We start from the raw sequence: 12,210 nt of genomic DNA, 5'->3' as shown, positions 1-12,210 counted from the left end.
CAAATGGAGGTGGTCCAGTGGTGGGCTTTTTGCATTTAAAGCAATGCAGTAGCCCAGAAGGTCAGAGGAGCTGGGATTACATCATTATGTTTTCTGGAGCTACAGGACATCAGCACCCCTCCCAACAGCCACTTAGTGGTACCATTGATATATTACCTTCACCTCCCACTACCACCATCATGCTTTGCTACTGCCTCCAGTGTTCTCAGAGTAGCATGTATTTTTTTAGCTCATTTTATCTTTATAACAGCCATGCAAGAAAAGTTAGCTGGAGAAACAGTACCTGGTTCAAAGCAAGCCACTGAGCTTCATATCTAAGTAGAGATTTGAATCCATTCCAATGCTGGCCCCCAGTGTTTCTCAAACTGTGTGTCAGGACCCACTACATGGGTCGTGAACCAATTTCAGTTGGGTCCCCATTCATTCCAATGTGTATTTTAATATATTAGACTTGATACTACTATAGTATATGACTGCATTTGGGGAAATGTAACTGATCTGTACTTTTAACAGGCTACTATGTATATGCATTTAACAATAATAGTCAGTGGGCTTACTCCTGGGTAAATGTGGATAGGATTGCAGCCTTTGGGATATTTGGGGAATTTGTTTTAAACAGATTATCACCTGTTTGGTAGGGTGATAATCTGTCTTTATTTTAAATAAATGTTTACATTGTAAAATTTTAATTTACTTGCTTGATTTGATCATATGAGGGTGTTAAAAATTTTCTTGCTTGATGATGTCCCTTCCTGCCATGGCATCATTTCCTAGTTCATAATGTCGGTTCTGGAGGGTCCTGACAGACTGTCGTTCTAAAAAGTCCTGGGGGTGGGTCCTGGTGCTAAAAAGTTTGGGAACCACTGCTCTGCCCGGTTTACTGGCTCTCTGTTTGACTTGCGGTCATAGTGTGACAGGAAAAAAATGCATGTAGTATAACCTGTGGGATACTGATCATTCCATCATACTGCCTTCAAGCCCCTGGGGATAAAAATCTCATCTTAGTGATTGAGGTCATTGCTCACCCCAAATCTGTCATAGCCATTTGTCTTCCCTTGCCTGCAGTTTCTATATCATAAATCGTAGACAATTTGAGGGCAGGGACAATTTTGCTGCTCTTCTCTATTTCCGTAGCACCCAGCACAATGGGACTCCTGGATGCTGCAGGGACAAGGATAACCTTGCTGGGAAAAGCAGACTAAACCTAATGACTTTGATTCATTTCTGCCAGGATTGTGAAAATGCTGCTTCCAGTGACCAGCCGCACTCGAATCAAGCGCAGTGGCATCAGTCCTCTGCATTTTGCGGCTGAGCGCAACCATGATGATGTTTTGGAAGAGCTGATTGAGGCTGGCTTTGATGTGAATGCCACCCTTTCTTTTGAGCGTGCCCGACTCTATGAGGATCGGCGCACCACCGTCCTCTACTTTGCAGTTGTTAACAACAATATCTATGCTACTGAGCTGCTGCTGGAGTCTGGAGCCAATCCCAATGTTGACCTCATCAACCCGCTGCTCATCTCCATCCGTCACGGCTGCTTGAAGACAATGAAACTGCTTCTCGATTATGGAGCCAATATCGATGCTTACATTGCTTCCCACCCAACCACTTTCCCTGCCACCATCATGTTCTCAATGAAGTACCTCACTCTGCTCAAATTTCTGATGGATCTGGGCTGCGATGCTAATTCCTGTTTTAAATGTCACTATGGATGTGGTCCACACCCTGCCATTGATACTAGGAGGGACAGATATAATGATAACCAGGTGGAGAAAGAGCGAAAGGCTGTACAGGTAAGCCTGTTGCTACTATATTGACTCTTTGAGGCCATCTGGAAGGAAGTGTGGAGAAAGCTGATAACTCAGCAGGGACATATGCTTTCCTTAGACACCAGGTGCAGTGCCCAGCATCTCTAGCTTAAAGTATATCAAGCAGTAGGACAGGGAAAGGCCTCAGCACTCAACCTGATATCCTGGAGAGCCTCAGGTAATCACAGAGTCAGTATAGCTCTCAGCCAAACGAACTGTTGGCCTAGCTCAGTAGAGGGACGTGTGACAAAGTCAATGAGAAGTGACCAATCACCAGTAGATGCCGAAATTTTTATTAACATTTAAAATTTGATTACTTCTTATTGGTTCAGTTTCATAAGTTTTGAGTCAGTGTTCAGTATTTCCTCTTGTGTAAAAATTCCTCAGTAAGTAGCTTTGAAAAAATCAGCATTTCTCAGTCTAACCTACTTCCAGCGCAATCCTAACAATGAGTTAGTTTGGCTCAAGTCCCTCGCACCAACCTAGGAGGGTTGCAAACGTACTGTAAAGCACATTTGCGCCTCCTCGGAAGCAAGCTGTGCCAGCACACAGAGGCTGAATCCAGCCTCCGTGGCGGCTTGTGGGGTGAGTCTTGCATCAGCCAAGCTCGGCCAACTCAAAGTTCTGGGGCGGGCAGGGAGGAGGTGGGAAGGAGGTGTTATGGGGCAGGGGGAGCGCAGGCGGAGGGTGGTCCCAGGGGTGCGTAGGTGGGGAGCGGAAGGCACTGTTTTTATCTGCTATGTATTAATGTTTTTAAAATTTGTTTTTTTAATATGTTGTTAGCCGCCCTGGGTCCCGTTAGGGAGAAGGGCGGGATAAAAACAAAGTTTTATTATTATTGTTATTATTGTTATTATTATTAAGGCAGGGCTGGGATCTGGTTATGGCAGATCCCAACCTCCGTTCCTGGGCAGCATGGAGCGGCTCCAAGCTGCTGCACTCTCCTTGGACTTATGCCACCTCCTGAGGTGACGCGAGTCCGAGGAGACTCATAGGGGCTGCAGTGGTTTACATAAGAACAGCCCCACTGGATCAGGCCATAGGCCTATCTAGTCTAGCTTCCTGTATCTCACAGTGGCCCAACAAATGCCCCAGGGAGCACATCAGATAACAAGAGACCTCATCCTGGTGCCCTCCCTTGCATCTGGCATTCTCACATACCCCATTTCTAAAATCAGGAGGTTGCACATATGCATCATGGCTTGTAACCCGTAATGGATTTTTCCTCCAGAAACTTGCCCAATCCCCTTTTAAAGGCATCCAGGCCAGATACCACATCCTGCGGCAAGGAGTTCCACAGACCGACCACACGCTGAGTAAAGAAATATTTTCTCTTGTCTGTTCTAACCCTCCCAACACTCAATTTTAGTGGCTGTCCCTGGTTCTGGTGTTATGTGAGAGTGTAAAGAGCATCTCTCTATCCACTTTATCCTTCCCCTGCATAATTTTGTATGTCTCAATCATGTCCCCCCTCAGGCGCCTCTTTTCTAGGCTGAAGAGGCCCAAACGCCGTAGCCTTTCCTCATAAGGAAGGTGCCCCAGCCCAGTAATCATCTTAGTCGCTCTCTTTTGCACCTTTTCCATTTCCCCTATGCCCTTTTTGAGATGTGGCGACCAGAACTGGACACAATACTCCAGGTGTGGCCTTTACCATCGATTTGTACATTAGCTGTTTTGTTCTCAATTCTTTTTCTAATGATCCCAAGCATAGAATTGGCCTTCTTTACTGCTGCTGCACATTGGGTCAGCACTTTCATTGACCTGTCCACCACCACCACAAGATCTCTCTCCTGATCTGTCATAGACAGCTCAGAACCCATTAACCTGTATGTGAAGTTTTGAATTTTTGCCCCAATGTGCATGACTTTACACTTACTTACATTGAAACGCATCTGCCATTTTGCTGCCCATTCTGCCAGTCTGGAGAGATCCTTCTGGAGCTCCTCACAATCACTTCTGGTCTTCACCACTCGGAAATGTTTGGTGTCATCTGCAAACATGGCCACCTCACTGCTCACCCCTGTCTCCAGGTCATTCATGAAGAGGTTGAAAAGCACCAGTCCCAGGACAGATCCTTGGGGCACACCGCTTTTCACTTCTCTCCATTGTGAAAATTGCCCATTGACACCCACTCTCTGTTTCCTGGTCTTCAACCAGGTCTCAATCCAGTAGAGGACCTGCCCTCTGACTGTGGAGTTTTTTCAGTAGCCTTTGGTGAGGGACCCTGTTGAATGCCTTCTGAAAGTCCAGATATATAATGTCTATGGGTTCTCCCGCATCCACATGCCTGTTGACCTTTTTAAAGAATTCTAAAAGGTTTGTGAGGCAAGATTTACCCTTACAGAAGCCATGCTGATTCTCCCTCAGCAAGGCATGTTTGTCTATGTGTTTTGAGATTCTATCTTTGTTGAGGCATTCCACCATCTTACCCGGTATAGATGTTAGGCTGACTGGCCTGTAGTTTTACCCAGAGGTAAGGGGAAGAGTTTCCCCTTACCTTTGGCTGAGCCACTTTGCAGCCCTATCTCGCGCTGGATAGTCCAGTGGAAGATAGGATTGCACCCTTGATAGGATTGTTGTGAAGTCAAGTTAGTTTCTAAGGCTGCAATCCAATGTGCACTATAAGAATGCCCCATTGAACACTATGGCACTTACTTCTGAGTAGATAGGCATAGGATTCCGCTGTAAGGATAGTTAAGAAATCTGTACCCTGACAAGCACTATTATTGCTGAATAATAATACAGTCTTCCATGCCAGTGAGAAGGGCAGGACATAAACTGCTTAATATATTAAGTTGGAGATGGAAGTATTTTAAATGCAACCTTGAGAGGCAATACATCTGAAGGCCACTAGGGGGCATTTTAACAATGTCACAGAGAGAAAGCAAAAAGTGTCATTTGCAGTACGTTTTTGCTTTTCGTTTTTCTTGCAGCAGCTCACTTCACGTTGCTTAGTTGCTTAGTGTCAGGGCCAGTCAGTCAATGATTTAGTGTTTAACCAAGTGAATATTATAAGATTTACTGTCAGGGCAAACTTGTTGGGATGTTTTCTGTTAATACAGAAAACAATTTTATAGGCTGGTTTAACAGTTCCCTTGCTACTGCTGCGGGTGTGTCAGAAACTGGGCATTGGACTGTGCAAGTAAGCATATCAAAGTCACACTGCACACAGACTTCAGTTTCCCACATTCTTTGGGTATACCTTGCACAATAATTCCATACACCCACAATAGCTGCCCATTTGCTCTCGTCTCACAATGTAAAATTCAGTCTTTCATTGTGGCCAACTGTCCTTTCCCCCTGATTGATCAAAGCATTGACTGGTATATCATTTCTCACAGAGCTGTGGGAACCTTTGCAAGACGATTCCTAAATTCTGAGAATCCTGGGACGCACACCAGCTATTTTGCTGACATAGGCTTGAGAGGAAGGGAGCACCCTGAAAAATCAGGATCTGGTGTGCGCCTTTTCTGCCAATATCCAGCCCCTCCAGTCTGCTCCCTGCCTTCTGATATCCCCACCCCAGATCTCCCCCAAATCCCCACAGCCCCCACCCCCCACCACCACACCTGGGTCAATGGAGAGTCTGGGGGAGTCTGACATGGATATAGCACCACTTGCACATGGCACCATCGGCCATTTCTGCTAGTGGCTCCATTGCATGTGATGGTGGCATGGTTTTCAAGCCACCATATTGGGGCCTACGGCATTGCATCATGAAGTCTGCTGTAGGAGGCCCTTGATAGGATAAGGTTGTCAGACTCTCAGTCTAGTCATGGAATAGCAGTCAGTGAGATGTAAGTCCCAGCTGTTCTCTGAGAGAAGACATTAATGTTCCCAGTATAACACTGATCACCCACTAGTGTTACTGGAAGGTGTAATGAGGGGCCTGTACCTCAACTGTTATCACCTAGAAAGGTCCTTCAGCTAAATGTAGTCATGCCATTTTCTCCATGCTACTTTTACAAGTTGGCAACCAAAGAGTCAATTGTCATTTCTTGGAGGGGGGTGAATATGGCCCAGGGACTACGAATTGCTGCCCCCTACAACAAATATTTCATATATCTTCTTGTTGCTTTTCCAGTTTTGTGAAATGGTTTCTGCCCCAGAGCTGAGTCGCTGGGCAGGTCCTATTATCGATGTTCTTTTGGATTATGTGGGCAATGTGCAACTTTGTTCTCGACTGAAGGAGCATATTGACAGCTATGAGGGCTGGTCTGCCATTAAATATAAAGCAGGTGGGTTCATATATTGAGTTGCCTGACATCAAGTACTATAGATTCACATTACTTTGCCTTATAAATAATCATTCGTTAATTCTTTCAATTTATATCTCACTCCATCTGATGGCTCCAGAACAACTTACTGTATTTGTTCTATGTGTCAGTAGTCTATTCTCAGGAGGCTTATGAAATTAAATCTTAATCTTCTGGCCTCTACAGAATCCTCTATAATCAGGTGTGTTCACTAGTAGCCTGGCATTACGGAAAAGTAAATATATTCTATTATAATCCTTTTTGGCATATTATAGAATTCTACAATGGGAGAGTTGGAAGGGACTGTGGAAGTAATCTAGTCTGACCCCCTGCTCAGTGCAGGCTTTAGCACCCTAGTAGAGCTGCTTGAAAACTTCCAGCGAGAGAGAACCCACTACTGCACCAATTACTCCAGGAGTGGACAGCTCTTTCAGTTCGGACTTTCTTCCTAGTGTCTAGCCCAAAACTGCTACCCTTCCCTCCTACTTCCTACACCTCCTACAACCAAGGCAGCTTCTAAGTGTAAAATGACATAAAAGATATGATCAAAAAAGGCAGCAGTTAAAAATAAATCTCATAGAGCCAAATATCTTCAAGTCTGGCTGTTCTGTAGCACGAGCACCACAGTCTATCTCTTGGACACACCTGCCACATCTCCAATGATAGGGGAACTCAGAGAAGAGTCTCAGTAGTTCAGCACACTGAAATCTCAAGGAAGAGCACTTCAGTTCTGTTGACAGCATAGGCTTCTTGTTGTAACACATGTGCTTCTATGAACAGTTCTTAAATGCTCTGTTGACCCAAGCATGCTTTCTCTTTTTTCAGAGCTCCCAAGGCCACTTGCTCACCTCTGCCGGATCAAAATTCGAAGCCTGGTTGGGAAGAGTCGTATTTCACTTATTGACTCTTTGCCCCTGCCAGGAAGGCTGCTTCGCTATTTGCAGTATGACTATACCCAATGACCTCAAGTGAACCTGGCAGTCATAGTTCCCTGGAGTGACAGCCATATCTATGACAGAGTACAATCATGTGATGGAGACGGACTTGTATGATGGAAGAAAAAACTGACTTTGCTATGTAAGAAAATGAAGGGGGGGGGGAAGATGCCTGCAAATAGGAGCAATAGAAAAAACTAATCCAACAGTATTTAGAGAATGTGGTGAGAGAATCAGGATGGAGGGTAGCCAACATAAGAAAGGGGCTGCATTATTATGCAGAGAAAAAATGCACAACACATTTCATTAAACACCTCTGTGCTAATTGGCCTGTAAGATGGAAAGGGTGAAAGAAAGCATAGCATTCATGATGATCTGCAAATATGAGTTCACAAAGGACAAATGGAATAACAACAACAACAATTGTAATGACACTTCTTCCAGTTTGGGTTACCATAAGACTTCTTGCCAATTCTTTTCATGATTTCCTGGTTTTTACATTACATTTATCTACACGGCTTGATCCTCAAGGACAATCGGTTTTGGTCACGTGGACATAAATGTCTTTTGTGAATGATCCCATGACCAAAAGGCATCTCATGCACAAGATCTAACCATCTCCAGTGAGAGTTAAAATTCAGCATAATGTTTCAGTTCACTGGTTGGATTTTAGTTTAGTTTCATGTGCTGGATTGATCTAATTTACTGACTGTGAATTCTTTCTCATTTGACACCACCTTTGCTAAGGGGGAAAATGTTGTGAACCTTGCTCACATTCTTTTTCCTCCAATTTATTTGGCCTATCTGTATGACTATGTACTTGACTATTTCTGAACAGTAAAAGCCCTGAGCCTTTCACAATATTTTTTGTTCCCACGTAAGTTATGTTGTAAATGTTGGATTTAAAGAAGAATTCATGATGACTCCAATAACAATAGCTTACCAAGTAAGGACTGAGAGATTTAACCCACAGGAAAGAACTGTGTATATTATCAAATAAGAATAAGAGCAGACAGAATTAGATTTTAAGTTCCTGTAGTTCATCCACTTCCAAGTTTGGTGCCACTGAAGCCAACAGTAGATAATCCTGTTAGTAAAAGAGTTTGTAGTTTGCATCTATTTGAGAAGATGGAAAGAAAGAATTGGGTCTTCTGTTGCTTCAGAAAAACTCCATAGGAAAAAAATCTTGTTCTGTTGCTGCAAAATAGAAGTAGGATTTTCACAATTGCACGTAGGTACTGACAGCCCAAACCTATCTACACTTTCCTGGGAGTAAGCCCCATTGATACTAATGGGACTTACTTCTGAGTAGACAAACATAGGATGGGGCTGTGAATCAGTTCCAGATCAAATACTTTGGCTAAATTGGGTTGTGGATTAGGAACTCCTGCTCCTTGCTCACCTCTGCCGGATCAAAATTTGAAGCCTGGGTGGGAAGAGTTGTATTTCGCTTATTGACTCTTTGCCCCTGCCAGGAACTCCTTGCTGGGTGATGCACAGACAACAGCCCAAACAGGATATCCTTAATACTGAACAATTGCTACCTGTGCTTATTGAGTATTAGCTGACTAGCAGTAGTAAATAATTCCTTCCATGATCTGGCTATGTTGTTTTAATGTAGGAGAGTACATCAGATCTTCCATTAACATCTGCCGCTCTCATTGATCAGCATTCTGTTTTGAACCCTTCCATGAGAAAGAATTGCAGGTGCAACTGTTTCTTATCCTCTTCACAACACATTTGGGCTACATGAATCTCTGAAGTGTATGGTTTAATTGGTGTAGCTCATGGTTCTGTTAAAAGCTTGAACTGTGATAATCCAACTTGATATAATACAATAAAGTTTTCTAATCCAACTTTGAGCAAGGGTGCCCAAACCCTGGCCCTGGGGCCACTTGCAGCCCTCGAGGACTCCCAATGCGGCCCTCAGGGAGTGCCCAGTCTCCAATGAACCTCTGACCCTCCGGAGATTTGCTGGAGCCCGCACTGGCCCAACACAACTGCTCTCAGCGTGAGGTTGACTGTTTGACCTCTCACGTGAGCTGTGGGATGAGGGCTCCCTCCACTGCTTGCTGTTTCACATCTGTGATGTGGCAGCAAAGGAAAAGCCAGCCTTGCTTTGTGCAAGGCCTTTTATAGGCATTGAGCTATTGCAAGACCTTCATTCATTCATATAAGTTCATCCTTAATATATTCATTTATGTAAACTTATGTAAATTTATTCAAATTTTAAATGTAAATTAATTCTTTTCCTCCCCCCCCCGGCCCCCGACACAGTGTCAGAGAGATGATGTGGCCCTCCTGCCAAAAACTTTGGACACCCCTGTTTTAGAGTGACAAGAGCAGTAGGCTTCTGTGATACTGAAGCTAAGCTGCCAAAGCCAAATCCAGCAGATTGAACTCGAATTCATGGTTTGCACCCCAGCGCTGCTTCATGGAGATGCTTGAGATAGACTGCAGGACATCTGGTGGATAGAACTTTGCGCAGCCCAGTCATAACCTGCATTGGTACAGCCAGGCTGCACGGCCTGTGTTGTATTCATCGCAGGTTAGGAGGTGGCTGGAGGTCTTCTAGGGCTAAGGGAATATACCCTGGTAAAGCCCCAGCCACCCCATGGGGCTTCTGAAATCTGCATCAGCTATATCACTTGTTTAAATCTGGGAAGCCAGGTGTAACACCAGGTGGGTCAGAAAAGTGGTTAGGATATGGCAAAAACTTCCACTGATTCTGCCGCCCTCCCGGGCCTGTCCCACTCCCCGTTCCACCCTTCCCCCACCCTGAAATGCCCCTCCCTGTCTCCTTGTCCAAGCCCACGTTCCACCTGGCACAACCTTACCTGTGCTATCTGGCTCTGCTCCAGGATGCTGTACCTCTAGGCCAGTACCAGCCCTTCCAGCTCACAAGTAGTCACAAATATGCTTTATGGTACATTTGCAACACTTTGAGCCGGTACAGGGACAGCTGCGCTGCAGGAATGGGGTAGAATAAGGAATTCATAGCACAGTTTTATGATGTTGTAAAAAGAATTCCCTTGTATAGTTACATTAACAAAGCTGCAATTTTGATTAGTGCTTTTAACAAAACTTGGAAATGTTCTAACTGGTTGTGAATGGAGCAATTACATACTAATTATTGAGCCTTCTGTCTAGTGTTTGCATTATATAGCTGGGGAGGTGGGTCAGCTTACTACTTAGGGAAACTCCAGATCTTGGAGAGAAATAAACAGAGCAAAGCCCTCCTTTTTTTTTCTCCCCTCCCATCATAAATACCCAGGTAACCTATAAGTTTGGATTCCTCATTCACATATCCATAAATCAGAAGCAACTCCAGTGAGGCAGTTGGATCTGCATTACTGAAGTTAGCACAAATCTCAGGAGATTCAAGTCTAGCATGCTCATAAATTGAGGGGGAAACAGTTTGCAGAATAGCTCCCCGGACAATTGTGCTGTCACTTGATTTTTATTGCCATCTTTTTTAACACGGTTGGTTTATGTTTATTTGTACATAGTGCATGCTACCTCGCTTACTCATTTGCCCCAATCCAGCAACAACAATCCATGTACAGAAAAAGTTCTCATGCACAAGTCAGCTGGACTGGGTTTGCAACAGGCTGCTGCAAGAGTGATTTAGTGAATCTAGTGATTTCCTAGATCAGGGAAACAGAATTTTCTACAAAAGTATTTTACCAATCATGGCAAACCTGTACAAATTCTACCTTTTTTTTAATAACAGTCAATGCAACTGTATAGAAGTGATTGTTAATTTGGAAAGTTAAGTATTTCAGATTTTGTTAACTCCTGTATTTCCAATACATAGAATGGTGGCATGTATTAACTGACAATGATGATGACAGAACATCCCTAGTCATCTGTTAGATATTCTATGAATATTCTAGCAATTTTCCAGGATATTCTAGGAATCTGTGCCCTGATTGATGTATTATTTCCTTTGGCATGTGTGCAGTGTATTTTGTGTTCTAATGCACTTTTGAGTTTTTGGATTTTGTTACAACTGCTTTTCTAAATTGTGGGGTCTGGGGTGGGGAAAATGGGTGTGAACAGTACTATATTTATAATGTTTTTAGGTTTTATTGTTGGCCTTAAATGTGAATAAAAATAAACTTCCAGATGCTAAGTGACTATTTATTTAAGATACTGCCCAATTCTATTCCCCCCCCATGCAGTCATGCTAGCAGAACACGCACAGCATCCAATGGGGGGAGACAGAGAGCCAACAGGAGGTAATTAAAAATGTTTCTAACTTACTCCCCACTTCAGTAGGCCATCTGATCACCTATGGTTCTCTTTGGGCAGGGCAGCTTGAGAAGAAGAGATAAGATCTGGCACACACTGGTGCTGCCAAGATCCACCTCTTCATCCCCCTCTCCACTGCCTGATTGTCCCCCTGCCATCCTTAACACACCAATGCCAACAACTTACTAGCATCAACAAAGACCTCTGTAGTCACTGCTGTGCACACTGCACTGCAACCCATTTGCGGTAGTCTCCCAGAAGTACGCGACAGCAGCCCAACTTTCATACCACCATAGAGGACCTTGCACTGCCAGAACACGAGGGGCTGTCTTTAACTTACACAGGCGGCAGCAGGCTCCTGGCTCCCCAAGTCTTGGAGAATGAAAAAATAACAATCACAACCCACTTGATCCTGGGGATCATGTCTCTCCATTTCCCCCTCTCCACCCCTTAAAGTAGTAAGGGTAGAGGACCTCAGGCTGGGGCGTCGCAACACCCTAGTTAGACAACCTTTGCTCTAGTGGTACTTAGCCCTACTGTTAATTCTCGTTTGCAAATACAGTACAGTATTTTCATGAAAGTTACTAGTCCACAACAAGTTTTACTAGCCTGCCCAAACATTGTGGCAAGTGGACAGACTTAGGGCCCAATCCTATCCAACTTTCCAGCGCCGGTGCAGCCATGCCAATGGGGCATGCACTGCACCCTGTGGTGAGGGGGTCAGTCACAGAGGCCTCCTCAATGTAAGGGAATGCTTTTCCCCTTTTCTCGGGGTTGCATTGCAGCGGCATCAGTGCTGGAAAGCTGGATAGAATTGGGCCCCTAAAGACTGTCAGCTCTCTTCCAGTTTACAAAAGTTTCCCTATCTGGTTTCCTAAACCCAATTCTGATACACCACAAGTGATCAGGCGAGAGGCTATATCCCAACCTGTCTGAATACAACATTGCACTTATTTT

At 44.3% G+C, this 12,210-nt stretch overlaps 1 protein-coding gene across 2 annotated transcripts in view; it reads left to right on the top strand.

The window, feature by feature from the left end:
• Positions 1-11,130, top strand: part of ASB2 (ankyrin repeat and SOCS box containing 2) — a 45,646-nt gene extending 34,516 nt beyond the window's left edge. For both annotated transcript variants that reach the window (XM_066628612.1, XM_066628604.1), the window contains 3 exons: positions 1,232-1,793; positions 5,893-6,046; positions 6,890-11,130. In XM_066628612.1, coding sequence (XP_066484709.1) covers positions 1,232-1,793; positions 5,893-6,046; positions 6,890-7,026 — 853 coding nt within the window. In that variant the 3' untranslated portion in view covers positions 7,027-11,130. The remainder of the gene's footprint in view (positions 1-1,231; positions 1,794-5,892; positions 6,047-6,889) is intronic.
• The last annotated feature ends 1,080 nt before the right edge of the window (positions 11,131-12,210 follow it).

Source organism: Tiliqua scincoides, chromosome 1 (genome assembly GCF_035046505.1).
Source record: "Tiliqua scincoides isolate rTilSci1 chromosome 1, rTilSci1.hap2, whole genome shotgun sequence".
Classification (NCBI taxonomy): Eukaryota; Metazoa; Chordata; class Lepidosauria; order Squamata; family Scincidae; genus Tiliqua; species Tiliqua scincoides.
Note: the sequence above shows the minus strand (reverse complement) of the source record. Positions and strands in the feature narration are given on the sequence as shown.